This window comes from Lepisosteus platostomus, chromosome 3 (genome assembly GCF_059453375.1).
Source record: "Lepisosteus platostomus isolate fLepPlt1 chromosome 3, fLepPlt1.hap1, whole genome shotgun sequence".
Lineage (NCBI taxonomy): Eukaryota > Metazoa > Chordata > Actinopteri > Semionotiformes > Lepisosteidae > Lepisosteus > Lepisosteus platostomus.
Genome location: NC_142613.1, coordinates 29,986,109 through 30,013,278, shown reverse-complemented (window position 1 = coordinate 30,013,278; position 27,170 = coordinate 29,986,109). Strand labels below are relative to the sequence as shown.

The window sequence follows — 27,170 nt, the reverse complement described above, 5'->3', positions numbered from 1 at the left end:
GAGTAGGTTTAATCCCCCAGTCTCTGTAATCACAGCTCTTTCTGGAAATTGATACAATGTATAGATCAAATTAAACTTCCACCACAGAAATGTAAAAAATGTGACCCCCCATGCTTCATTTCTTGGGAAAATTAACTGTAACATATCCTAAATGACTCATTAGGATATAATATGATATACAATATTACAGTGTACTTTAGCCAAGTAATGGTTGACAAGGGAAAAGCTATTTGAAAAGTTACCTGTTTGAAAATTGCCTGTACTGTACTTATGTATTAAATAAGAAACGTAATTACAGCTGCTGTTTTAAAAAAAAACTATTGTCTTCTAAATCCTTTTGATTAAAAAAAAATGAAATGAAAGTAGGAGAGGCATTTCTCCTATATACAGAATCATGATTTTTTGTGGCTTATTGTGACAGCATGCACAAGAAAAACTGTTTCTTATTCTATTCAGCTGTTCTGTTCCTGCACTTCAGTCCTGACTTGAATTCTGTCTGTTGTAGCTTTGTACCTTTCCTATTTTATTGCAATTCTGTGATGTGTCAGTGCAGGTCCTAGCTAAGAGAAACAATCATTTCATTTTCTGACCTGAGTTTAATTCCCACTGGGCTTCCATAAACGAGTTAGAAAGTGTACTATATCCCACAGACACAGCAGTGCTCACAAGGAAGTTGGTTGAAAATGTGTAGTAAAAGTATATAGGTTTGGAATCTGCAATATTCAATTTCAAATATCTCTTCAAGTTAGGTTGCTTTACCAGCTAGGTTGCCAACTGTGAACCTTTATTAGATATCTTTGCCCTGTGCGATGTCTTGAAGATTTGTAGAAATACACGTATGCTAGATGGATGGTCTTGTCTTACTAAGAGGCACGTAAAAGATCTACACAGAGACAATGGCAGCATCAGGGCAGAAAGAGCTGATTTGACCTGTTTGAACACTGTTGAAATTGTTCTATTTCAGGAAAGCACCCGAAGGATGGAAAAAAACCAGAACCTTGCAAGCCTATCTTAAAAGTTGAATACAAAACAACCAGAGCTGGGTAAGGGCTTGTTTTGCTCTTGGTGATAAAGCTAGTGTTTCTACATGTAATCTTTGGGGTTTTAATTTGTTCTAAAGTGTGTCTTGCAATGTTTTGCACAGGGCATTTAAGTTACTCATCTTCAAGTTAGTTGATCTCCTGGGAACAAGGCACGCAGGGACTGCTAATTAGGGTTCATCTCGTACAGCAAGTGTCATGTTTTAAGTCCTAGCACATTAAAGGCATGTGAACAAGCCACACTTCCTACTGTGCTTAAGATGCACATTAATGACTCTTAAATCACTCTTTACAATTCTTTTTTCAAGCCACGAAGAGAAAAGATTCTACACTTCACAGAACACCTACTGATAGGAATTACTGTATTTGATGTCAGCTCTTATTAATGTCATACAGATTCTAATTATAAATTAAAAATACTGGTTTTATTATTTAATTATGTAACTCTTATGAGTATCTCAGTACACCTCTTTTTATGGTATTTCCTTGTTTAACCAGTCTAATCAACTCACTCAGAGTTTTTATCTGTTTTGTTATCCCCTTTAGAATCTAATTTATCTCAGCACTTACCCATTTCATAGACAATGTAGTGAGCAGAAGTTTATTAATGGTCAGAACTGTTGAGAGGTTTTAAATTGCAAAATACTTTTCCAATACTCACTTGTACAGGTTTTATATGCCTCGCATTCTCAATCTCATACTCATTCACCTTTGTGCTTGCAAATGTTGTTCACAAGAAAAATACTTTTCCCTTTTATTTTTCATCTACTAGTCTTATATAAAGTAAGACTGTCAGTCTTGATCTGGATTTTCTTGGCCTCTTAAAGCAAGATTATGTTATTCATTACTTCTTAACAGTCTCATTAGTGGTATTCAATTTTTTTTTCCCCCAGAGATCCATTCATGATTCTTTCAGGGGGTCTGTCATATGACACTGTGGGAAGAAGACCATGTTTAACAGTGATGCATGGAAAGAGCACTGCAGTACTAGAAATGGATTATCCTATCGTTGATTTTCTAACCCTCTGTGAAACACCATATCCAAATGGTAAGTGTTTGGAAGTTTCCTGCTTTTCCTCAGTTTCTAGTTAGTGCTATGTAGTTGTTTTTGTGATGCTGTATGACTGAATGAATGGTTTGGTCGAATTAAAGAAAATGAAGAGGTTCTTAACACTTTTTTTGTTATACAAATCCTCTATGTTGGGCCTCAGTATTGTTTAAAGGCAACTTTAATTGTTTTAAGTTATTCTTTTATGCTGCTTTTGTTTAGTGTAGGACTATTTTTGATGGCAACAACTGCCAAATAATTATCACAAGGATCTTTCAAGGTTAAAGGCTGAGATCGGCTGAAAGAAAAGAAAATGCTTTGCATACCCTTGAGTAAAGGGACGTGCAAATGAGAGGTTATGTGTTGTGAGACTGAAACTTATGCTTATTTAGATTTCTCTGTTATACTGTATGAACGAAGGGTGGTGCACACTGTGGCATGGCATTTAGAACTGTTTCATCAAAGCTCCTGGGTCATGAGGCACCATCCATGTAGAGTTTACATTTTCTACCCAAGACCACACAAGTTTTCACTGGCTGCTCCAGTGTCCTCCCACAGTTAAATGGTTAATTTAATTAATTTAAGTCAAGGTTAATTTCCTGTCCAGGGTGTATCCTGCTTTGTGTCTGTTGTCTGCTAGCTTAGGCACCAGCTTGCTGTGAATATTAGCAGTATTATACTAAATGGTTATTGAACACTGGAGGTATTGAAAGGAAAATTGGTAAAGGGAGCTGATGATTTATCTGAGGATTCATTGGTGAAATAGGCAGAAGAAACATGAATTTTTACCTACCTTTCCTGGATTTAGCCAATTTGATTTGACAAAGGGTTAACAAAATAAATTTTTAAGTCCATATAGCAGATAACAGTCTGGTTTCATGACTGACACTGACATTGACTACAGGATCTTTTGTTTTATAGGATGATTTGTACAATGTAACACAAGCAGCACTGTCTGGTCCCTAGCCCCAAACCTGTGATTTCCAGTATCAGCTGACATTTAAGATTATATCTGTTACATATTTTCAAATGATGTGTTTGGATGCGTTACAGCAGCTTTCTGGAATTTTGATTTACTACATCATACTGCATTTAGATTTAATACTTTTTTTTACTACATTATAAATATCTTTTTTCATGAGCTGGTTAAGAACTGAGGTAACAGTCACAAAGTTATGCGATCATTTGACACACGTAGTGCACAGTAGTGTTTTTCAGTACTGTATATTCTGATTCCTGAAAGCTAAAACATGATATATAATAATAATAATAATTGCTTACACTTATATAGCGCTTTTCTGGACACTCCACTCAAAGCGCTTTACAGGTAATGGGGACTCCCCTCCACCACCACCAATGTGCAGCATCCACCTGGATGATGCGACGGCAGCCATAGTGCGCCAGAACGCTCACCACACATCAGCGATCAGTGGGGAGGAGAGCAGAGTAATGAAGCCAATTTTTAGAGGGGGATTGTTAGGAGGCCATGATTGATAAAGGCCGATGGGAAATTTGGCCAGGACGCCGGGGTACACCCCTACTCTTTTCGATTTCGATTTTTAATGAGAGTCAGGACCTCGGTTTTACGTCTTATCCGAAGGACGGCGCCTGTTTACAGTATAGTGTCCCCGTCACTACACTGGGGCATTAGGACTCACATGAGCCGCAGGGTGAGCGCCCCCTGCTGGCCCCACTAACACCTCTTCCAGCAGCAACCTTAGTTTTTCCCAGGAGGTCTCTCATCCAGGTACTGACCAGGCTCACACCTGCTTAGCTTCAGTGGGTTGCCAGTTGTAAGTTGCAGGGTGATATGGCTGCTGGCCATATCTTAAAATCCATAGTCCTTGTGAATTATGATTGCTGTCGGGTTTTTGTTTTTAAAAGAAGGTGAAACACCTCGGAGTTGTAGCTGTAGTTTTGGGGTTATTTTGTAAAAAAAGAAACAGAATTGTGAGCAGATTTTCTAAATACAACTTCAGGGGTATATTAGAAAGTATAGAGAAAAACATTTCCAGTTCTAAATGTGCCATGCATGATTCTAACTGCAAATCAAATCAAACTGGTTTTGATTTCAATTTGATTTATTATTTTTGATATTACTTGATTCTACAGAGTTAAGGCCACAATAAGTTACTAAAGACTGTCAGTTGATAAAATAATGGACAAATGTCAGTAGTGATTCTGCAGGGATAGAAATCATTCAATTGTTTTAACTTAAAATCATATAATTAATTTAATGAATTGTAAAGCATAACTTATCACATCTAATTGTGAACTGTTAAAATGGTGAAATGTAGTTCAAAGTTACTTATGTACATATGTTTAATGCAGAGCATTAGGTAAAAGGCACATGAGTTTTAAATTGTTACATTACTTTTTTTGCATTTTAAACATGAGCATATGTTTAGTTTATATACATTACATGCATACATTATTAATTTCCATAGCCCCATACTGGTATTTCTAGTTGACCACTATTTCAGTTTAGATTGTTAAAAGCAGGGGAGAATTTATTTAGGCTAAATTGATCGCTATTGAATAATGTACAGTACAGCAAGTAATCTGAACTTTCCATCCAAATACTGTACAGTATATGAGCCCACCAACAGTACAGTATGTAAATATTATTCTGCTTTACATCACATACATGCAGACTATTTTAAAGTAAATCAATTTTTAAAAAAAAATAAGTAAGTGTGGACCATTTTACAAAGGTTAATGGTGCATACCATTAAAATTAAGAAGTGAGCAGAGTACAGTTCTTACAGGTCTTTTTTGGTTAATGTCAATATCCAACATAAGCTCATGTTTTTTTAAAAATGAAATGTAAGTTTAAATCATTGTTGACTTAGCTTCTGGCTAGTTTTTATGTAGTATTTATTTTTCAAAACAATATGGTTAATGACATAATTCAGTTGCACCTCATATTCTTATACTATTAATGTTTTAATGTGTTCTTTATGAATATTGTAAAGGAGATTAAATCCCCCAAAAGTAATATAATCTTTACTGACATTTATGCATGTTACATAAAATTACATTGGCAAGGTTGTTTGTGAATGAAGAGTGTTTGTCATGGGTCACATACATCCCTTCCTGTTAAGATAATTTCATATTTACTCAAAATTCAGCCAAACAAAAAAGCAGTTTAGTTATAGAAACATCTGTTCACTTACAGGAAAATAATAGCATAATATCATAGAGAAGACTGCTTTGGAATGAAAGCAATTAGTTTCCTAGTTAAACAGTGAGAAAAATTACTCCATTGAAAAATACAACCTTCCAGGTATGAGTCCTCACTACTACTGCTAAGAAGTTCTTGAGTGGACCATGTTGAGTGAGTATCATGTTGTTACCCTGTGTATTGCACAAATTATATGAGAGTACAAATGGGAGGAGGTCATTTGGCCTATCTAGCCCATTTGGTAGTTAGTAGTTAATTGATCCAAACATCTCATCCTGCTATTTCTTGAAAGAAAACAGTATATCAGCTTCAACAACATGACTGGGTAGCTTGTTCCATACTCCCACAACCCTTTGGATAAAGGAATGCACTTCCACATTTCCACTTAAAGTTGCCATTCATTCCTTGTGATTCATGCTTTACTGTTCATTATAAAGAAATCCACAAGGTCTCTGAAGATTTTGAATTATTGTATGAGGTCCCCTTATAGTCTTGTACCTTTTACATTAAAATGGTTACGTTCCTTCAACCTGTCAGTATAGGACATTCCCTTAAGCCTAAATGGTTCTCTGGTTGATCTTCTCTTGACAGATCCTAGAGCAATATATTTTCTATATTTCTATAAATTGGGTAACAAAAATTGTATTATAAATGAGGGCTTACCATTGTGTTGTACAATTTTAAAATAACATCCCATTATTTAAATTCTAAGCTTTTGACTATATACCATAGCATTTTTTTACCTTTATGTTTCCCCAAATTGTCAAGATGATGTAAGTTGTCTGCATAAACACCTAAGTATTTAAACATCTTGGGTCACAGCTGTGAACCCTGCCACCATACATGGTGGAGAATGAGGAAGTGTAGGCAGACTTCTTTGTCTCACTGTAACCCTTTGGGGCTACATGACCCCAATGCTTAGCTCTAAGTGTAGGAGAAACATGTCCCTTACTGACAGTTAGGGAGGTTGCAGGGGTTGCTGTGTTGCTAAGAGCTGATCTTACTAGATCCTCAGCGGTGTTCAGCCACTGCCAGGGAAATCCTATTCACAGTCAGCGAGTGACATGACGCGTGCTTGATGCTGTGATGCTTGGATCATAGAGCTCAACCAGCACTTAAGTGAGTTCATTTACTCATTGAGCCAATCATGAGTCCAGTGTCAGAACCTCTTTCCTGTAATTTCTCTAAATTTCAGCAACAATACATTTTCCAGTAACATTGGAATCATTAGGCTGAATCTGTGCATCTCTGAAGAGAACACAATTTGTGTTTACCTAGGGCAGAGAGGATTGTGGTTGTTTAGTTTCCTAATTTCAGTCAGTTATCCTGACTTTCTAATTATTGAGACCAACTTTCTCTTGAGGCTGATCTATGAATAAACTGTTTTCTAGTTTGGGGATTTAGGTACAGTACATGTAACATCTATATGCATATGTATTTTAGCATCATGAAATGAAAATCACTTTGTTTTTCTACTTGTAAACCATGCTACTGTACCTTTGTCATTAACAGCATGTTGCTGTAGATAGTCACAACTTTAATGCCAGGGTTGACATTATAAGAAATAGGTGCCATTGGTGTTGCATTGCAGTCCTTCTTTGATCTCAAATGTTCATGGTCAGATGTTCATATAACAAAGTATTGAAACACATGAAAAATGTTCCTAGGATATGAAGGAAACAAGAAGAGGTATGTTTCTAAAAAAAAGATAATTTAAAGATACATTTATTTTACTAAAGCTTAAAAAAATCTTTAAAAATTTTTACATTTTTTCCATCCACGCATTTTCACTAACTGTTTTATCGTTGTCAAAGTCGAAGGGTCGAAGTGAAAAGGAGAACCTGACTACATTCTGGACAAGATGCCATTCATCACTTAGCACACACACGTACAGGGCATGACATAGAGATGCTGCTTAACCTGAACAGCATATCTTTGTACTGTGGGAAGAAACTGGAGAACTTGGAGAAAGCCAACACTCTCTACACTAACAGGGCCATATTTGAGGCTTTAGCTGTAGCTGTGAGGTGACAGCAATGCTCATTGAGACTCTGTGCCTCACACATAGTTTTTTAAATTACTTTTATTATAGCTTATTACAAAATATTTTTGTACTTTCTATTTTTGGGAGGTTGTGTTGCCCTGTAATGGAAAAAAAAGCTCTATAGCATTCTTTTGGCTCAGTGCTACGATAAATCAGTAAAGTGAAGAGTAATCTGTACTCTTTTAAATTTCTAGAAGGATACAAAAAGTTAAATATACAACAAAAGATAGTTAGCACTCACCCCTATGTAATGACGTACTGTACTTTTAAGACTGAAAATGTTTACATTGCTTGCTATTGCTATTCTGTAAATGTACTGTAACTCCGTAGCAGTCTCCTACAGAGAGCAAGAGAGAATATACAGTACGTCTGCATGTACAGTACATCCAACAAGTCTATAAGTATCCACTTTAGGTGTCAAAGTAATTCAGGTTATAAACTGGTCTGATTCTCTGGTGTGTTGCTTTCTTTTCCATAAAAAATGCATTATCTTTTCTTCCTTGTAAATTATGGTCCATTTTCTGTTTTGATCATATTTTGGTGAAACATCTCCCATGATTAGTTGCATATTTTTTTTGACATCCTGAATTTTTTATTAAATTGTTATTGTTTCGTATATCATTTTTAGTATATACTAAAAATCAAAACAAAAGTCAGCTAAGTTTTTACATTTTAAATAATTTAAAACCATAACATATTTTGAAATAGCCTATTGTCTGTACATAGTAAAATTGCTTACATAGTTACTGGGAACTTGACAAATGATGGTTATTGAAGACTCTGAAAGGCCTAAATAGTCTTTTGTTACATAAAATAGAGATTCAGACATTAAGATAAGAGTCTTAAGTCATCTTACATATATGAAAAGTTTTGTGACTTTTCAGATTTTCATTTATTCATTAATCTTTTTTTTATTCCTAACAGATTTTCAGGAACCTTATGCTGTAGTGGTCCTTCTAGAAAAAGATTTAGTAGTTATCGACCTTGCACAAAATGGGTAAGTCATTGACTACAATCACACAAATAGTTGGAGATTTTAAATTAAATTTTAGCTTTAAAAATTCTTAAACACAGTGATGCTTCAAGAAAATGTTTCTTACACATCATTACATAGCAGAGTACTCCAGTATCATCTCTTGGCCATTTAGAGAGTCATTAGAGAGTGCTGGGAATCTTCATGGGGATTAAATGGCGATTTAATTAAAACGTATTCAATGGGAATTCAAAACAACTAACAAAAACAATTTCTTTTGCTGTGGTGGTTAAATTTTCATTTCAATTTAGCTACTATAAATTAATTTCAGATTAAGTAAAAAATGAGGTACTATTCACTTATTATTGAATTAAATGAAAGTGTTTTGATTAAACTGGTGAAAACTTGGGAGTGTGGAAGTACTTCTCTGAAACCAGAATGCTCATAGACCTTATGTCTACTAAGGTTTCACAAGGGGTTTGATTTGGTAGCAGGCTCTAGTTTTCTTATTGTACAATGCTTGCTGGCCCTGTAACCTTCATCAAATCAATTAAAATGTCTCTATTTTGATTCTACACTATATAATAAGTGCACAACAACAGTTTCAGTCTTGTGTGCCTTCATTGTACAGTATAAAAACAAGAATGATTATTATTGTCCTGATAAAATAACTAGACTTTTACTCTTATTTTGATTAGATGTAAATTAAGTGTGAATAGTATCAGTAATAAAATGTTAAAATAGTAAATACAAAATCTTAAATTGTAATTATTGTGATCAAAGTGATTCAGAACTAGGTCCTTAAGGAAAACATTCTGGTTTGTACAATGTTTATTACTTTTTATATTGTTAAAATATTTTGATAAGCCTGAGTAATATTTATTCATGTCTCTCTTTTCACTGCTTTCATATAATTCTAAAATTGCTCATTTTCTTTGCATTTACATTTTATGGCTCTTGATGTTACTAGATTGTGGATATACCTCTGCGTACTAATTAAAACAGGACTAAAGTAGAGGACTGTGGATGAAATGCCATCACAGCTCCATTTATGGGTTGAAAAAGTCTAAATTCAATAAAAATGAACAGGCCTGGGAGACTCACTTCTTGATTTAACCTTGTTACAAACAGCATAAACCTTCCTCCAGGGACCAAAGCAATTAATTATTTCCCCAATTAAAGCTGGTGATTAGTGTCCTGTAAAACCCTAGTGTCACACCTTCTTTTGTCAGATAGCTCACTTAAACCAGTTCAGTCTAATGCAGCATAATTAACTGAATAAATGAAACTGCAGCAGTAAGGTTAAATCAGAAACAAATCCATGGGTAAGGGCATGAATAATTAATCTATTGACTGGCCCCAGGAAGTATGTTTTTAATAACTACAGGGTCACTCCATTGGAATAAGCCTTGGAGGAGCCCTTGATAAACCTGGAGAAACACTGACTACAGTACATATACGGTATGAAACTGAAATATTGATCAACCTGGAGAAATACTGAATACACAACTCAACTCAGTACTACAGGGACCTCCAAAAGTATTGAAACAGTGCAGTCAAAACTGTTTATTTTGCTGTATAGTCCAATAATTTGTGATGAGATTAATGTGATAAGTATAAAACAGATTATTTTTGAATAATTCTATTCATACAATTTATCATATTAGAACAAAATCATACATTTTATAAAATCCATCTAGACATCTGGAAAGTAAATTCCACAATGTAAAAGTCAGTAATTGGTTGTATATCCCTTTAAGGTAACAACTGCATGAATTCTGTGACTCCCTGTGATCACCAAAGTCTTAGTGTAATTTTTTTACCGAGCCTTTGATGTAGCCCCTTTGAGAACTTGCCTATTCTTGGGGTATTCCAAATTCCTTTTTTTTCTTCAGAATGTAAAATGCATGTCCAATTGGAGTGAAACACCTAACAGCCAGTTGTCCCAATACTTTTGCTATTTAAAAATAAAAAGGTTCAGCACTATCAGTTTGTGTAATTGACACAGAGGGTAGAAATGAATTGATATTATTAAAACTAAAATACCTCAGAGCTGGAGCTGTGCTTGCAGTCCATGTCATATTTTTTTCCATACCAAAATACTGTAGGAGATTGTACTAAGCCTGAAAATGTTTCTGGTGTTTGCATTTCAATGTCATTCCAAAAAATAGACAGCAATGATTAATGTAGCTTTTTATGTCTCGTCTACCACTTAAGAATATATAATATTTTGTGATTAAATTATATGAAAGTGAACCACAGTGGCCAGTTCTTTTCACACCTTAAACCAAAGTTTCCAGCTGTTTTCCTTTAATTGAAATAAATAGGGTACAGCTGAAGGAAATTAATTAAAATCATTTGACTCCCCCCCCATCCTGTAGTGCTGCAGCCACTTGTGTACACTTAGTATTAGCTTAGCTGATAAGCACACAGGCTGTCCTGGGAAGAAAGCAGAACACAGTTTCTTCAATGCTCATTGCTCTTTGCTTTATACAAACCTTTTGCCTGTTCATACTCCATCTGAATGCTGGAGTGTTGTTGAAACCTTATAAGAACCCTTATCCAATATCTAAATATGTAGAAAATAAAACCTTTGTAAATGTTCCAATTGTAATTATCTTAATAATAGTATGTATTACAGTGGGTATAGAAAGTCACCACCCCCTTTCAGAATTTGTACCTTTTGTTGTATGACACTTTGAAAATAAAAACTGCTTGGAAGTGCATTTCAAAGCAAAGAATCCACTATGGGCAGAAAGGTGCTTTCAAAAGAACTTCAAGATAAAGTGGAAAGGTACATGTCAGGAGAAGGGTATAAAAAGATTTCGAAGGCTTTATCCCATGGAGCATAGTCAAAACCATCATTAAGAAGTGGAAGGCGTATGGCACCACCCAGACCTTGTCTAGATCAGGTCATCTCTCCTAGCTGGATGACTGAGCATGAAGGAGACTGATCAGAGAGGCTACCAAGAGGCTGATGGCAACTTTGAATGAGCTACAGGCCTTTATGGCAAAGACTGGGCATTATGTGCATGTGACAGCAATATCACAAGCGCTCCACCAGTCTGGCCTGTATGGGAGGGTGGCAAGGAAAAAAAGCCACATCATGTCTCATTTATGTTTTGCTAAAAAGCATCTTAAAGATGCTGTGGTCAGATGAGACTAAAATCAAACTTTTTGGCCAGAATGCAAAACATCGGTCATAAACCCAATACATCTTACCATCCAAAGAATACCATTCCTACAGTAAAGCATGGTGGTGGCAGCATCCTGTTGTGGGGGACTGGGGCACTTGTCAGGATTGAAGGAAAAATGGGTGGTGCAAAATACAGGCAAATTCTTGAAGAAAACCTGCAACACTCAGCCTGGAAGTTGAAAATGGGAAGATGGTTCACCTTTCAACATGACAATGACCCAAAGCCTTGAGTGGCCTAGTTAGAGCCCCAAGCTAAATCCCATCAAAAAACTTTGGAATGACTTGAAAGGGCAGTCCATCAATGGTCACGACGCAGTTTGACTGAGCTCGAATAATTCTGTAAGGAGGAATGGGCAAATATTCCTCCTTCTGGGTGTGCAAAGTTGGTAGAGATGTATCCAAACAGACTCAAGGCTGTAATTAAAGAAAAAGTTGCTTCCAACATGTATTAGCTCAGGGGGGTTATCCAACCCAGTTGTTCAGTTTTTTTATTTTTTTCAGAAATTTTGCTTTCTTTTTTCACTTGGATGTTGCAAGGTACACTGTGTCAATAAAACTGGAAAAAGTCTGATTTTATTTGTCTTCTTTTTGGGCTTTAGGGCAACAAAAAGTGAACATTTTGAAAGGGGGTGGTGATACCTGCTGTATACTGTATGTATTGTATATTATATATTATACATTATACTGTATAATTTTAATATTACATATAAGAATTAAATACAGTATATAGGAATGTTTGTCTACATGCATTTTTTTTAACATTTCCAGTGCTAGTGCTGGGGAGTAAGACTTCAGAAGGGATTGGTGCTGAGTTTGTTTTTCTTAATTCAGTTTTCAATAGTCTCCTATCTTCATGCTGTATTCAGTGATACATGTTTGTTTCTATATGCTTTCATCACTCATGGCTATGTGTGAAATGTACAGTATAATTGATATACGTTGATAGGGTATCCACAACTTTTTAATGAGTCTAGTTACCCAGAATCAGATGAGACACCTGTTACTCAAGTGTCCCAAAACCTTTTCTCCTTTAAAATAGAGGTTCCACACTTGATTTAATTGATCCAAGAGGGTTAAAGTGAACTAAATTAATTAAAAATAAAATACCTAGCAGCTATCCAGATGCAGCCATTCAAAATGCGCGGGCGATACCGCATTATTTTGTCTACCGCGAGTTACCGGTAAATACCGCGAGTTACCGGTAAATACCGCTAGTTACCGTAAATTCTCCTATAATACCGCAGGCAAAATAATAGTATCCGGAATTTCCGCAAGGTGGAGCTAATAAAGCTCAACCTCTCATGTTTGAGCTGTCGCCATCAAAGTCTTTAACGAAGATATTACTAATAGTATTAATAATGAATGACCTTGGACAAGCTGTAAACTCAAAAGTATTGCCCTGGTCCACATTCTTTTTTTCATTGACCGTCTTTGTAAAAGTAACACCACAGCATTTTGCAATCACGCATTTGTTTCCAATCATGCAAAGTACAGTAATTTTTGAGAATCACCATGCCTTTTACATGCTCATAAAAGAGATTGATTTAGGAACATTAACATATTACCGTATGCAAACTGTACTGTATACAGTATGTATATGTATATTTAATGTCTTAACTGTGCCCGTTTAAGTATTGAATATTTATATGGAATTTTACCACTGAAGGGAAATCTTAGTACCTGAGCATAAAAAGAATAGGAGCATACTGTAATGCGTGAGAAGGCCATAAACGATATTAATTTTGGAACTTAAACATACAGTATATGGCTGGTCTCGGTACTTTAAAGAAAACATACACACCAGTATTCCATTTCTCCCTAAACATTTTAAGCATCGAAGTCTTTAACTAACGAGATACCGGAGTCAACAAGCATACTTTTAGAATTTGATTAAAAGGGAATATAATATGGGATCGCGTATCTAAAGAAATTAATTACGATATAATTATATTCATGTACCGCAACACAAGAATAGTACACGCTGTACATTGTCTGTTGCAACGTAAATTGCAAAAATGCACTTGGAATCTGTCCAAGCCCTACTTTGTCAGGCATTTTCTTTTACTGCAACGGACATAAAAACTCCCTTGCTTTTAACAGAGCGTTTCATAATTTCTAACTACGAAAATTATTTAAATTGCGACACTTATCATTCAACCAGAGCTCGAAATGTCACAAGGATCCTCTAGAGCACAGCAAAGACTGTATTAAAAGAATCCCGTATCTCAGTGGTTCTCAAACTTTTTGGACCAAGTACCACCCCTAATCTAACCAAAGCATCCAAGTACCACCTACAAGTCATCTTCTCATAGGAACCCCAGAAATTCTCAATGACCAACATGAGTGCGCGTGCACACACTCACACATACATATAATAAATATTATAATAATAAACTTAATTTGATATAGCGCCTTTAAAGGTGGCTTCTCAAAGTGTTTTACAGAAAAAAAACATTAACAACAACTAATAAAAAAGCACCATTTCAGTGAGAGGGGTGAGCCTGTTTAGTTGAGCAAAGCAGATGTGAATTAATTTTCCGAGCCTTGATACAATTCACAACAGAGTCTAACAGATATTAAATCGTCAGGCATTTTCTTGACGGCAAAGGTCTCGCAGTGGATGTTGTAATGCGTACATTAATTTCTGGAGCAACCTCTCTAATTCGTGCAACTACACCGTTATGTCGGCTTGTCATTGCTCTAGCACCGTCTGTACAAACTCAGGCGCATTTTATCTAGTCGAGACCATTCTCTTCGATAAATTCATTCAGAAGCTGAAATATGTGCTCTCCTGTAGTTCCTGTTGGTAGCGGTTTACAGAACAAAAAGTCTTCATGGGACATGCCCTCAAACTCGTATCTAACGTAAACGAGCAAATTGGCCAAATCGACTACAGACTCATCTAATTGCAGTGAAAAACATCTGCTCATCTTAACGCGCTCTATCAGTGTACTTTTGATATAATCCTTCATTTCAATAATTTTATGAATGAATGTCTTTCAGGGGGAGGGGGGCAGCAGGTCGAGCCGTTTAGCAGCTTTTTCTCTACACATAATACGTGTCAGCTCTTTTGCCAACGGTAAATAAGATTCTTCAAAAATAGTGTAGTTTACCTGCTTTAGCAATCCGCAAGCTTGCATTTTTCTGCGTTTCCGTTTTTATTTCCGTATTTATTTAAAGTTTTTATTTCATGTGCATGGGAGCGAAACACAGAGACGCTCGGTGTATTTTTCTCAAATTAGAACAGTTCTTAAATATGTTTCAGTTATCACGCTTTCGTGTGCTCACAAGATTACCTGCGTTCGTAGCACGTATTTCTATGCATTCCACGTTTACAACGTTAGCATTGTTCCAAAATCACGCACATTCTCCTTTCTCCCTATTTGCTGGAGATACAGTAGCTTTTTTTTATATACAATTGGTCATTTGCATCCGTAGCACGCATTCCTATAGAGTGGTATAGAATTACAGAGTATGACTTGTGTCCACTGAAGTATTAGCGCGCACTGTATCGTAGTACGTAGGCTGCATATTCGACACGTATTAAAATACAAAATATGAAAACCCGTCCCGATTTTTCAGCACACATGACACAGTTCCAGGGTCATTTGGCGTACCACTTGGCGGCACGCCACGTACCACTGCCGGTACGCGTACCACAGTTTGAGAACCACTGGCGTATCTAAAGAAATTAATAAGATATAATTATATTCGTGTACTGCGACAGGGCTGTGAAGGGCTGTTTCACCTCTCTCTTCATGTGACTCTATTCAAAAGCCATTTAGCAAAGAGGGGATGAGAAGAGTGACAAACTAGTATACTTTAGATCTTTTTTTTCTGAACCGGGGAAAATCTGATCATGTTTCTCTATAACAATAATAAAAAACTTTATTTTACATATCACCTTTAAAAGTGGCATCTCAAAGCAATACAGTAGATGTAAACCACAGATTACAAAGTAAATATCCAGACAAACGCAAATGTGTTTTTAATAAAATGCTTTTATTCATTCAGCAGAGAGAGAGCGTAAAACCTGGGCGTAACAGCTGTTCCTTTTTCTGATCACTCGTTCTCTGGATAAACGTCTTGCCTGTCCTGTTCTTTGTTTTCCTAATTTGCCGATTATGCCTTCTGCGATCCACGTCTGCCCTCACACCTAAAGAAGACTATTTTAAATTTCTTTGCGCAGTCTATTGTGCAATTAACCCTTGTATGTGCTGTCCTTAAGGTGATATCACATAAAGGTGATATGTAAAATAATGTTTCTCTATAACAATAATAAAAAAACATGATCAGATTTTCCCCGGTTCAGAAAAAAAGATCTAAAGTATACTAGTGTAGCGGCGAGGCTTATTAATAAGGCAGAATTAAGTGTTTCTGAGTTTTCCCAAATTAGGCCTCATCTCTCTGTTCATCTTTGTGGTGCAGCCACAGAGAAACTATTCATGCAGGCTGATTTAAGGTTTCTTTTGATAAGGTTTCCTAGGACAGCTCCCAAAGGGGGATGCACTTAGCTAAGCCTGGCTATCATGATCAATGGTCATCCATTGGCGCCTATCTGTCTAGGGAGTGCCAGATGGACATCTGGACTGCATTCCTAAGTGTCAGGAATAAGTGACTTATATCTCACCTTGATCAACCAATCAGGGACTGGTAGGGCCGAGTAACCCACGTGGGACTCTGATGCCCATGGAACTTTCAGCCAATCAACAAGCTGAAGTTCCTCCAGGTAAAAACAGGCAACACAGAGAGCCTGAGAGATTCAGTAAGATTCAGAGGGAATTCTGAGACTATTCTAAAGGGAATTCAAAGGATAATTCCAGGGCAGGACGGCCCAGGAGCAGAAGGCTCCCAAGGGCAGGACATTCTCGCAGCGCGCCTCCTGACCATCCTGATACTCAGCCCGGACAACCACGGAACGGCCAGTGTGTCCGAGTGCCAGAACTTTCCTTTGTTCTAAGAGTCGAGAGCGGAGGTTGCCAGAGAGTAACCAGAGGATCCACCCGAGGTTAGCACCAGCAGCAGGCCTCGTGAACAGGTCAGAACTGTGGACAGCTGAATCACTATTCAGAACTAGCGCTTCATCAGGAACGAACCGGTCCTCTTCCTGACTTGCTGGGACTCACAGTCATCTTTTCTCCTGTGCATAAACTGTGCTAGTTAAAGCCAACACTAACTAGCCGGTCAGTGAGCATCAGCAGTGCACCGTCGCAAGCCGCACAGCACAGCCTGGCACCGAGCCAGAGAGCGCGGATTGGACAGCAACAGCCTGCAACTGCTTCTTTGTGCCCACAGGAGATCTGAATCCCCAGAGATTGGATGAGTATTCAACTTCACTGCATTACTGCTCGAGAATTCAATTGTTATCCAAACCAGTTGATATCAATTTAATTCCTAAGAGTTATGTACTTGTTTTGAGTATCTAATGTAGAACTTATAACCAAGTTCATTTATGAAACGGTCTTAATGAATGATATACTGAACGTATGTCCTCTTGATATATGTAACTCTTTGTAACTGACTGAATATATACCTTTTGTATTCTGATAACCCTCTCGATAAGATCTGTTAGGTTTATATGCATATTCTATGTATTAATAAATGTATCCTCATGTATTAGTACCTGTGTGTGTGCGTTGTTTGAGTTATATCGCATGGTTGGATTCTAAAGCCATCAAAAGAATCAATTTTGTGATTTACTGCTACAATTAATAATTGTCCCAGTAAATGCCCAATTCCTACAGAACTGGTGCCTTCAGAGAGGACATTACATTTTGGCTATGGCAATTTTACATTTTTTGGCGTCCCTGGGCCGGCTATGGCAACGTTACATTTTTGGCGTCCCTGGGTGGGCGTGGCAAGACTGAAATGAGTCAACCAAGCGGAATAATTCAACATAAAACGCCGCGGGTTTCATACACGACAATACAGTGTGCTGAAAGCCGAAAGGAAAAAAGTTCCCCTTGCTCTTTAAGCAGTGCTTGATTGTTTTGTGATCTTTTGTGATCTACCGGGTTGATTGCATACTTGATCTTGTGGTTTTCTGTGGTAAAACTGTGATTTCGTACTTAAAAGTAATACTCTTTAAGTTTAACGATGGTTGCTAAAAGGTCTGAATTCGAGTCGCTATTAAGCACTCTCTCTAGCAGCGACAGGTCTGACCATGATCTCTTCCATATACCGTCAGCGGAGAAGCTGGAAGGACAAATCTCCATTCTCTGAGAGAGCTAGCGAAGGACATAGAGAGATTTGACCCTGCAGTGTCAGAGAATAATATCGAGAGTTATATTCAGGACCTCAGGTATAACCTGCAATACCTGCCAAACGCCACAGAACAGGAGAAAGTGTTTCTGGTCAGGAAAACTACCAGCAGAGCCGTACATGAGTGGATGGCTAGGCAGATGAAAGAAGTCTGTAATGACTTTGAACAGCTTTGTCAAGCACTTATCGAAGAATACAGTGCGTTTTTTGACCCGACTGCCGCGATAGCCGCCGCCCTTGACATTAAGCACGAGAGAGTCCCCTCGCGAATATTACGAGAGACTTAGACGAACTTATTTTGCAGGGCGAAATGATGAGGGTTGCGAAGAGTACACACATTTCAAGGGTTTATTCATTGCAAATCTCCACCCATCAGTCAGAAAGATGATCTTAATGCATACAGATGCACAGACCATGAAAATGACTGATATTAAGAGATTCGTGCAGAAAGCCTGGGAGTATGATGTCCAAAGTCGCTCTGAGCAAAAAGCTGTTAAAGCGACTGTGTTCGCTGTCAGAGCCAGCAGGGTTAATTCCCTCCTGCTCGAAGGAGCACAGGCTCCTGAGCTGGCTAAGCCCCGTTCCAAAGCAGGCACACAGGACCGCACCCAGCGTCCTAAGTGCATTGAGAACACCGGGGGAGGGAAAGGGCTAGAAAAGGCTGAACAAAAGGATTCAGTAGCCGCCCGCCTGGCCAGGCTTGAACAAGCTTTATTAGGACAGGGACAACCACTCCCCAAGGCTGCCGGAAGCGTGAATGAGCTGATACTCTCCACTGGAGGAGGCGGAGACCCGCCCCCTCTCCCTCCCTCAGTCTATCTGATTGAGCGGAAGGGTTCCTGCCTGGATGAATTCAGCCACTCCCAAGTGAGTGCTGACTCCACCCCTGAAGTCACAGAGCAGGCAGTAAAACACAGAGGAAAAGCAGGAAGCTTTTACCTCAAGGCTGCCATGGGAGATGTCTTACACAGTGAGACACTGATTGACACTGAGGTTGAAAGGTGTTTGATGTCACATGGCAAGCTCAAACGGGTTGAAAAAGAAAAGGGCATGCGACTCAGAGTGGAACCTTTGGTGGATCACCAGAAAGGCAAAGTGTGGAAACAGGTCAAGGCTCCTAAGCCTTCTGTACAGAAGGAAAGGGGGGCCAAGAGGCAGACTGTGCTCACACAGTGCCCACTGAACACAGAAGCCTATGTGGAGATTCCTTCTGTTCCCTCTGGACAAGAAATTAAAATATTTCCTTGATCCCCGGATATACAGGGAAGTCATGTCCCGGCCAAGGTCCCAACAGCCTCCAAGCCACAGGAGTGGTGCTCCAAGCAGCCGCCTGATCCACCAGGTAAAGCACACACCTTTTACATCCCTAAAGAGGAGCAGATCTCCCCACCTGGCGATGAAAAGGAGCTTTCCCTGTGCACCCTGGCACCCAAGAGGGGTCAGGAACACCACCCTGCAGTGGTGGAAGGGATCCAGATGGCAGGAGAGCAGGTTGGTGATGTAGCCCTCACCCTTAGCCCTGAGAGGTCCTCTATTAGTGAGGATCTGCTTGAGCAGCTGTCACAGGGCCACCGCCAGGTGCCCCTGGTGCAACATTCACAGGTTAGACAGGAGGTCCAGCTGGACGCTGAGACTACTGTGCTGTGGACACACCTGATCCCAGATGCCGATTCCCTTTGCTGTGACCCAGGGAACCTGCAGTCAGGTGACATTATTTCTCACAACTACCAGGTAGTGAGTGAGACTGACCTGATTGTTCCTGCCTCAACGGCAGGGTTGCCAACACACCCAGTCCCCCAGAAGGGACAGGGAATGAAAGCCGAGCCGGTTTTCTTACAGCCACCAGCTCAGTCTGTCAGTCTGAGTCTGACCAACAGTGGTTCAGCCAGACTGGAGCTGGATGGTCAAGTCACCTGCCTGCCAGTGCAGAACATCGCAAAGAGGGATGTCAGAATCCCCGCCTGCACTGACATGGGCCTGGTGGGTGATAGTAAGTTCAAAGACAGTGAACTAGCTATCTCACTGCTGGGGCAGCTCCCTGAACCCCTAGTGAGGGAAGGGGGGAGCGAGCAGGTGTCCTACACCCACGCCCAGCGAACGATTGTAAACATGCCAATAGAGGGATTCCTCAATCAGGAAGTGTGCAGGGTGGACCTGAACAGTGAGAATGGGGTAACAGTCCCAGATCACTCAGGTGCTCCAGATGACCACTCAGCCGAGGGTCAGGCATGCTCCACCGCTGCACCACCCCCAGCGGGGTTCCTAGAGCACAGGCATAAAAAAATCGAAAAAAGCAGATGCCCTGGAAAAGGAGGAGCAGCATCAGCAGCTGCGTCAGATCTCCCCAGATTTCCAGGATGGTGGTGCCCAAGATGCCACAGGGCATACTGAGAAAGACACCATGTACACGCTGTGCCAGCTTAGAAAGGCAACAGTCACTCAGAAGGAGATGACTGGGATCAGCCACCCGAAAAGACTTTTGGGAGGACTGATTGCTGCCGCCACTGTTGCACGTTTGTTTTTTCTGGTAGGTTTGTGTACTGCTGGCACTCTCACCCTGACTGTCCCAAGAAGGCAGGTGTCAGAGATGCCAGAGGGTAGTGACAGACTGTATCAACAGCAGCAAAAGTTGGAAAGCTAAGGGAAAACCCTACAGGCAACTTCCTATGCAACAGGGTTAAACCTTATTCCCCAACCAGTGGACATGATTGCCAGTGTTATACAGTGGGTTTATGCTTGTGTGCAACAGGCCAGAATGTTGACACAAGACCTGTTAAGGGAGTTTAGTGCCACTGTAGCCAGTCTAACCATGGCACAATTCCCAACCCACTTGATTCCACTCTTCTCAGTAGAGGAGTATGTGACATTAACCCCATCGCTCATAGCTCACCCAGAAGGCAATCCAAGATTGAATTCGGTTCCAAATCTTGAGATGGGTATGGCTACCAAAGCTACCAAAGCTATCCATTGGCTGTGTCTAACTGATACACCAATGAAGGGTGTAAAGCTACTAATGGGCAGAGGGAGGTTAATGAACCCCATGAAGAGCAGGTGGGAAGTAAATGGTCAGCACACCACATTTAACTGACACTATGACTTGTGACAGGCATGATACAGCTACCTAACCAAATAGTTTTCCTGTAAGTTCCCGAGGAGGCTATAGTACAGCATGAACTTAACACTGTACGGTCTGGAACCAGACAACATAAGACCAAACTTGAGGTCATGGATGCCTTCAGGTGCCACACTATTGAATTGGATAGAAATCCAAGAAACAGTAAGCCCTGAAGAGGTACAGGTAGTTAGTTTGCTTTAATGGAACAAACCTCCAAACCACCCTAGCAGGTGCCCAACACAGGTGTCGTGGTTTATCAGGGGGCTGGGAACAGAAACCGTTGTTATTGTAACACTACTGCCGGGAAGCTGGATCATGACTGACAATGTACTCTGAATGGTGTACTCTCACATCAAGATGTACTCTGGGTAGCACGAATGAGTCAAAGGTAGCATGTCAAAAGAAAGGAAGTGACTTCTCCCCAAATATCTACTACAGAGGTATCAGATATTGACAGTGAACTTCCTGATGTGTAATTCCTAGACTGAGATAATGTCTCCTACCGTGTTTATACATACTCCAGATGTTATTCATCCTGTTTGTTCCCAGTTCTGGTTCGGGAATGAATTCTCGAGGAGTAATGTGGACATTTAAAGTTAATGTTCTAATGGCAAGGGACATCACTTAACTCTGTTTTGTTTTGAAGGCAACAACGCCTCAGGACCTCGTGACCTTCAAAAAGGGGGGATATGTAGCGGCGAGGCTTATTAATAAGGCAGAATTAAGTGTTTCTGAGCTTTCCCAAATTAGGCCTCATCTCTCTGTTCATCTTTGTGGTGCAGCCACAGAGAAACTATTCATGTAGGCTGATTTAATGTTTCTTTTGATAAGGTTTCCTAGGACTGGGCGGCTATGGCAACGTTACACTAGTTAAGAAAAATAAATCTAAACGGGGAGAAAGCTATGCTGAAAGTTTATTAAGATACTTAGAAGACAAAGATATCAATTTATGTTGCATTTGTCTGATTGTGAATAAAAAAACACATATATTTCAACCCAGTACTGTCTGGCGGAATAAACTGAAGACGTTAGTTAATGCGACACGGAATTACTTTCCACCCCCTCTATATTCTCAGAGTAGAACAGACTAACCTTCTAATGAAAGACGGTCCACCCCCCACGGACAGGAAAAGTGCCCACAGGCACTTAAACTTAATATGGTCAGTAACGGTTAACAGTAACATGGTCAGAAGGAGCACGTACAAACGTTTCCGAAATAACCACATGTAAGACTCTGATGCTTAAAATGTTTAGGGAGAAAGTGGAATACTGGTGTGTATTTTTTCTTTGAACTACCAATACCAGCCATATACAGTCTGTAACGTAGGGATTTCTATGTCTTTATTTAGTGGTTACATTAGTGACGAAGGCTAAACTTTTAGCTTCAGTAACGCGTACATATCTCCCTTTTTTATAAAGCGACATGGTTGAAAACTGTTCCAGAGCCACTGTTGTTTCATCAGTGAAAAGTACATCATGAAATGCGTCTCCCTGTTCAATCAACTGGAAAAAAGAAAAGGAGCATAAAGTGTCTGATGGTCATAAACGATATTCATTTAGGAACAGCATCAGAGATATGTTTTTAACTGCACTGCGTCCGAGAGAATACCATAGTGTGTTTTTTTTACTCCCTGGCGGAAAATGGCTTCCATAAGAATCAGTATGGCTCAGAGATTAAATAAAACTTCACTCGCACCAAACAAATGTATATTTCTAAATATCACAACATGATCGAATTTAAGTCATTTAAATAACAATGAATAGTCACCTAGGCTTTACAATATAAACATTTATATTGATTTAAATCGCGTTTTGATTTAAATCACAAATGCAGATTTAAATATATGTGTTTTTTGATTCACAATCAGACAAATGCAACATAAATTGATATCTTTGTCTTCTAAGTATCTTAATAAACTTTCAGCATAGCTTTCTCCCCGTTTAGATTTATTTTTCTTAACTAGTATACTTAAGATCTTTTTTTCTGAACCGGGGAAAATCTGATCATGTTTCTCTATAACAATAATAAAAAAACATTATTTTACATATCACCTTTATGTGATATCACCTTAAGGACAGCACATACAAGGGTTAATTGCACAATGGACCACGCAAAGAAATTTAAAATAGTCTTCTTTAGGTGTGAGGGCAGGAGTGGATCGCAGAAGGCATAATCGGCAAATTAGGAAAACAAAGAACAGGACAGGCGAGACGTTTATCCAGAGAGCGAGTGATCAGAAAAAGGAACAGCTGTTACGCCCAGGTTTTACGCTCTCTCTCTCTGCTGAATGAATAAAAGCATTTTATTAAAAACGCGTTTGCGTTTGTCTGGGTATTTACTTTGTAATCTGTGGTTTACATCTATTGTATTGTTTTGAGATGCCACTTTTAAAGGTGATATGTAAAATAAAGTTTTTTATTATTGTTATAGAGAACATTTTCCCTGGTTCAGAAAAAAGACGATTAAAATCTGTAATCTTTCCACTTGTATGTCATCGGAAAATACAAGAAGTTTCTGCTTTGTGTAAGGATGGTTTCAAAAAGTAATCTAAGTGGTGAGAAAGCTGTGCTCCTCAAAGCGCTTTACAGGATAAAAACAATAACAACAATAGTGGCTGGGCAAATGATTTTTTTATAGAAATACAAAATGAGATATAATGATGTGTTCCGGCTAAGACATTAATGAGTACAACCCCCCTCTCTGCGGGAGTGCTGGCTGTGACGAATTAAACCGGTTTCACAGGTATTTTCAAAGTAGAAGGGGGCGAGATTTCCAGCTTAATTTTCGTGTTAAATAATTTTTTTAAATTAAAATTCATTCTATACAGCAGTCTCATATTTGGGTACCGTTTCATAAAACGTTCATGCTTAAAATGTTTAGGGAGAAATTGAAGACTGATAATGGAATGGAATGAATGATAAGTGTCGCAGTTTAAATAATTTTCGTAGTTAGAAATTATGAAACGCTCTGTTAAAAGCAAGGAAGTTTTTATGTCCATTGCAGTAAAAGAAAATGCCTGACAAAGTAGGGCTTGGACAGATTCCAAGTGCATTTTTGCAATTTACGTTGCATTATCCATTGTGCTGCTGTAATACAGTTTAAAATAAGTCTAAACTGTATCAGCTTTATTTATGGGTTGCAATTTAGAAAAAGTCAAAAACCACACTCCAAATGCAATTTAGAGCTTTCTGGCAAGAGGAGACACCCTTTTAATCTAATTCTAGAAGTATGCTTGTTGACTCCGGTATCTCGTTAGTTAAAGACTTCGATGCTTAAAATGTTTAGGGAGAAATGGAATACTGGTGTGTATTTTTTCTTTAAAGTACCAAGACCAGCCATATACTGTATGTTTATGTTCCAAAATTAATATCGTTTATGGCCTTCACACGCGTTACAGTATGCTCCTATTCTTTTTATGCTCAGCTACTAAGATTTCCCTTCAGTGGTAAAATTCCATATAAATATTCAATACTAAAACGGGCACAGTAAAGACGTTTACTGTAAATCTTTCTACGACAGACCAACGGACCACGAGTGCCCCTGTCGGTCAACCAATCACGTACCGCGGTACTGCGCGTCATCGTGCGTCACAATGCGCGACGCCGTAGCCGATTACCTCCGGTATGTGTCTGTACCGCGCACTTTGAATGGCTGCATCTGTACATATCAGTCATGTTCTTTCTTTGTGAAATTATTATTAAAGTTCATAGTTTATGATCCCAGTCTAGACTTCACTGTCCAAATATTCCCAGAGGGCAAAGTACGGTATACTTATTACCCTTATCTTACACTGCTAAAGCGTGGTAGAAAAGAATTGTACTGTATAGCGTGCCACAATTTTCAAAATCATTACAATATTGCGCAGTTTGAAATAGTCAGAACAGAGGATGTGTTATCTTTGATTTTGTTGATCTTTATTTCTTTTTTTCTTTGAATGTCTTAGTAACCCGAGAATGAACTGAATTCTAAGTATGTAAGCTGTCAAAATGAGAAACATGAATTATGCTACACAGGTATATTACTTACACCTCATTGTTGCTTCTGCACTGTGCACAACATGTAGAAATTACACCAGTGAATGATAATTGCCAAGTACTTGTGCAGTTTTAGAAAAATGCAGCTCTGTACAAAAGCAGAACAGTATTATTAGTGATAATGTACTAGACTTAAATTTGACGTTCTAGAAAAATAAAAATTCTAAGCTATTTTCCACTAGTTTCAGTCCCTCTTAATATTTACATTTGTGTTGGTGCAAACATGAAATGTGACATTTCAGGTCCTGCTGGGTTTATAAAATGAAATTGCCTGACCAGGTTGTGTATTGAGGCTTGAGGCGTGAGACCAGGTTCCATCTGCACCTCAGGAAGTATGAATTTGTTTCCTAAAAGTGTGAGGAGCTCTACTGTGATTATTATTAGGATGCTTAATTAAAAAGAGTTGTTACAGTTACAGTTGTTATGTCTTAATGTGGAAAATGGTCCTAAAATTCTGTGTGGCTTGAGCTCTGGGCTGCAAAACTAAGATATACAGTATAAATCTGTTTTTTTAGGAAATTAGAAGAAAGCACAATTAGTGAAATGTAAATGTATCAATCATAAAATCTGTCATTTTTCATCTCTTCACAGTTACCCAATATTTGAGAACCCATACCCCCTGAGTATACACGAGTCTCCTGTAACTTGTTGTGAATACTTTGCTGACTGTCCTGTGGATCTCATTCCTGCACTTTACTCAGTGGGATCAAGACAAAAACGGCAAGGATACAGTAAAAAGGTATTCTCTTCCATGTTCTTTAAGATAAAATATAATCATTCATAATGTCCCTAGTTTTTCTCTGCACTGAACACTGCAATTCTGTGTGCATGCCATTTCTGAAGATTTGCACTTCTGAAACTCTTTTCAAATTCCTGAGAGTTTTTTAATGAAGCTATGGATAGCTATGGAGAGGGGGAAGTAAGGATAACAGGTTATGTTCTCGTTGCCTCCACACACAGTGGCTATTAAAAATATTCCCTTGACTTTTACACATTTTATTGTGTTACAATATGTAATGTAATTTCATTGGGTTTTTATACCATGGATAATCACAAAACACTCTACGGTGTGAAAACATTTCTACAGATCCTCCTAAATTATAACTATGAAAGAGAAAATAAAGTATTCATGGCCTTTCCAAAGACACATCTAAATAAGTCTCTGTTGTAGCCAATTGTGCAATCAGTTGTCTTCAGAACAAAATTAGTTGAATGGGGTCCACCTGTGTGCAATGAAACTGTTTCACGTGAGTCCAGATTAAATACAGATATCTATGGGAAGACCCACAGTTGACTAGCTCAATTCCCTGAGTTCTTCATCTGAACTGGCACTGGCAAAACGAAAGCCATTGTTGTAAAAAACTCATCATATTTTTGACTACAGACTCTGAGACTTTTTTAAAAAAGTGCAAGAAGATTCTATGGTCTGATGAGACCTAAATTGACCTTTTTGGCCTCAACTCTAATTGCTGTGTGTGGCACAAACATAATACTGCACATCATCCTGAGAATACCATTCCTACTGTGAAGCATGGGAGTGACATCATCATACTATGGGGATACTTCACTGTGTCAGGGCAGGGAAGATTTGTGAAGATGGATGCAGCAAAGTACAGAGAAATACTGGAGGATACAACCTGCTGCAGTTTGGAAGAGACCTGGGAGTTAGGAGAAGATTTATCTTCCAGCAGGACAATGACCCAAAGCAAGCAGCCAAAACCATGCAGGAGTGGTTTAAAAACAAAATTGTTTGGAAGTTTAATGTTCTGGAGTCTGGGCCTCATTCCAATCACAGATCTGTGGCAGGAGCTGAAGAAGCTGTTCACCAATAGTCTCCATCTGACTTGAGGGGCCTTCAGCAATTTTGCAAAAAAGAATGGGTATCAAAACTGTAGGGTCTGGATGTGCAAAACAGGTAGTCTTATCGCAGAATCTGTCATTTCTGATAAAGGTGCATCTACCAAATATTGACTTAAAGCGGTTGTATACTTATTTACTCATTGTTTTCAGTTTCATATGTATAATATTTAATTTTGGACAATTTGTTGAATTAGGCTTTCACTTTGACATTATAAATTGTGTTTTGATTAATGGCAAAAAAATCAGTTAAATACATTATAAGTCTGTATTGTAACACAATAAAATATGAAAAAGTCCTAAAAGTGGGGTGAATATTTTTGATAACCACTGTATAAACCATGCTTATTAGTCTGGTCTAACGACTAGATTTATCACAGTGCTTTTGATGCTGTGGCTGTTTTATTATTCTTCTGT

General features: G+C 38.6%; 1 protein-coding gene across 35 annotated transcripts in view; it reads left to right on the top strand.

Moving 5' to 3' along the window:
- The window catches only part of LOC148674704 (syntaxin-binding protein 5), a 245,239-nt gene that overhangs the window by 136,528 nt on the left and 81,541 nt on the right, over positions 1–27,170 (top strand). For all 35 annotated transcript variants that reach the window (XM_088625141.1, XM_088625140.1, XM_088625138.1 and 32 more), the window contains exons 9-12: positions 965–1,043; positions 1,934–2,088; positions 8,241–8,313; positions 25,488–25,635. In XM_088625141.1, coding sequence (XP_088481267.1) covers positions 965–1,043; positions 1,934–2,088; positions 8,241–8,313; positions 25,488–25,635 — 455 coding nt within the window. The remainder of the gene's footprint in view (positions 1–964; positions 1,044–1,933; positions 2,089–8,240; positions 8,314–25,487; positions 25,636–27,170) is intronic.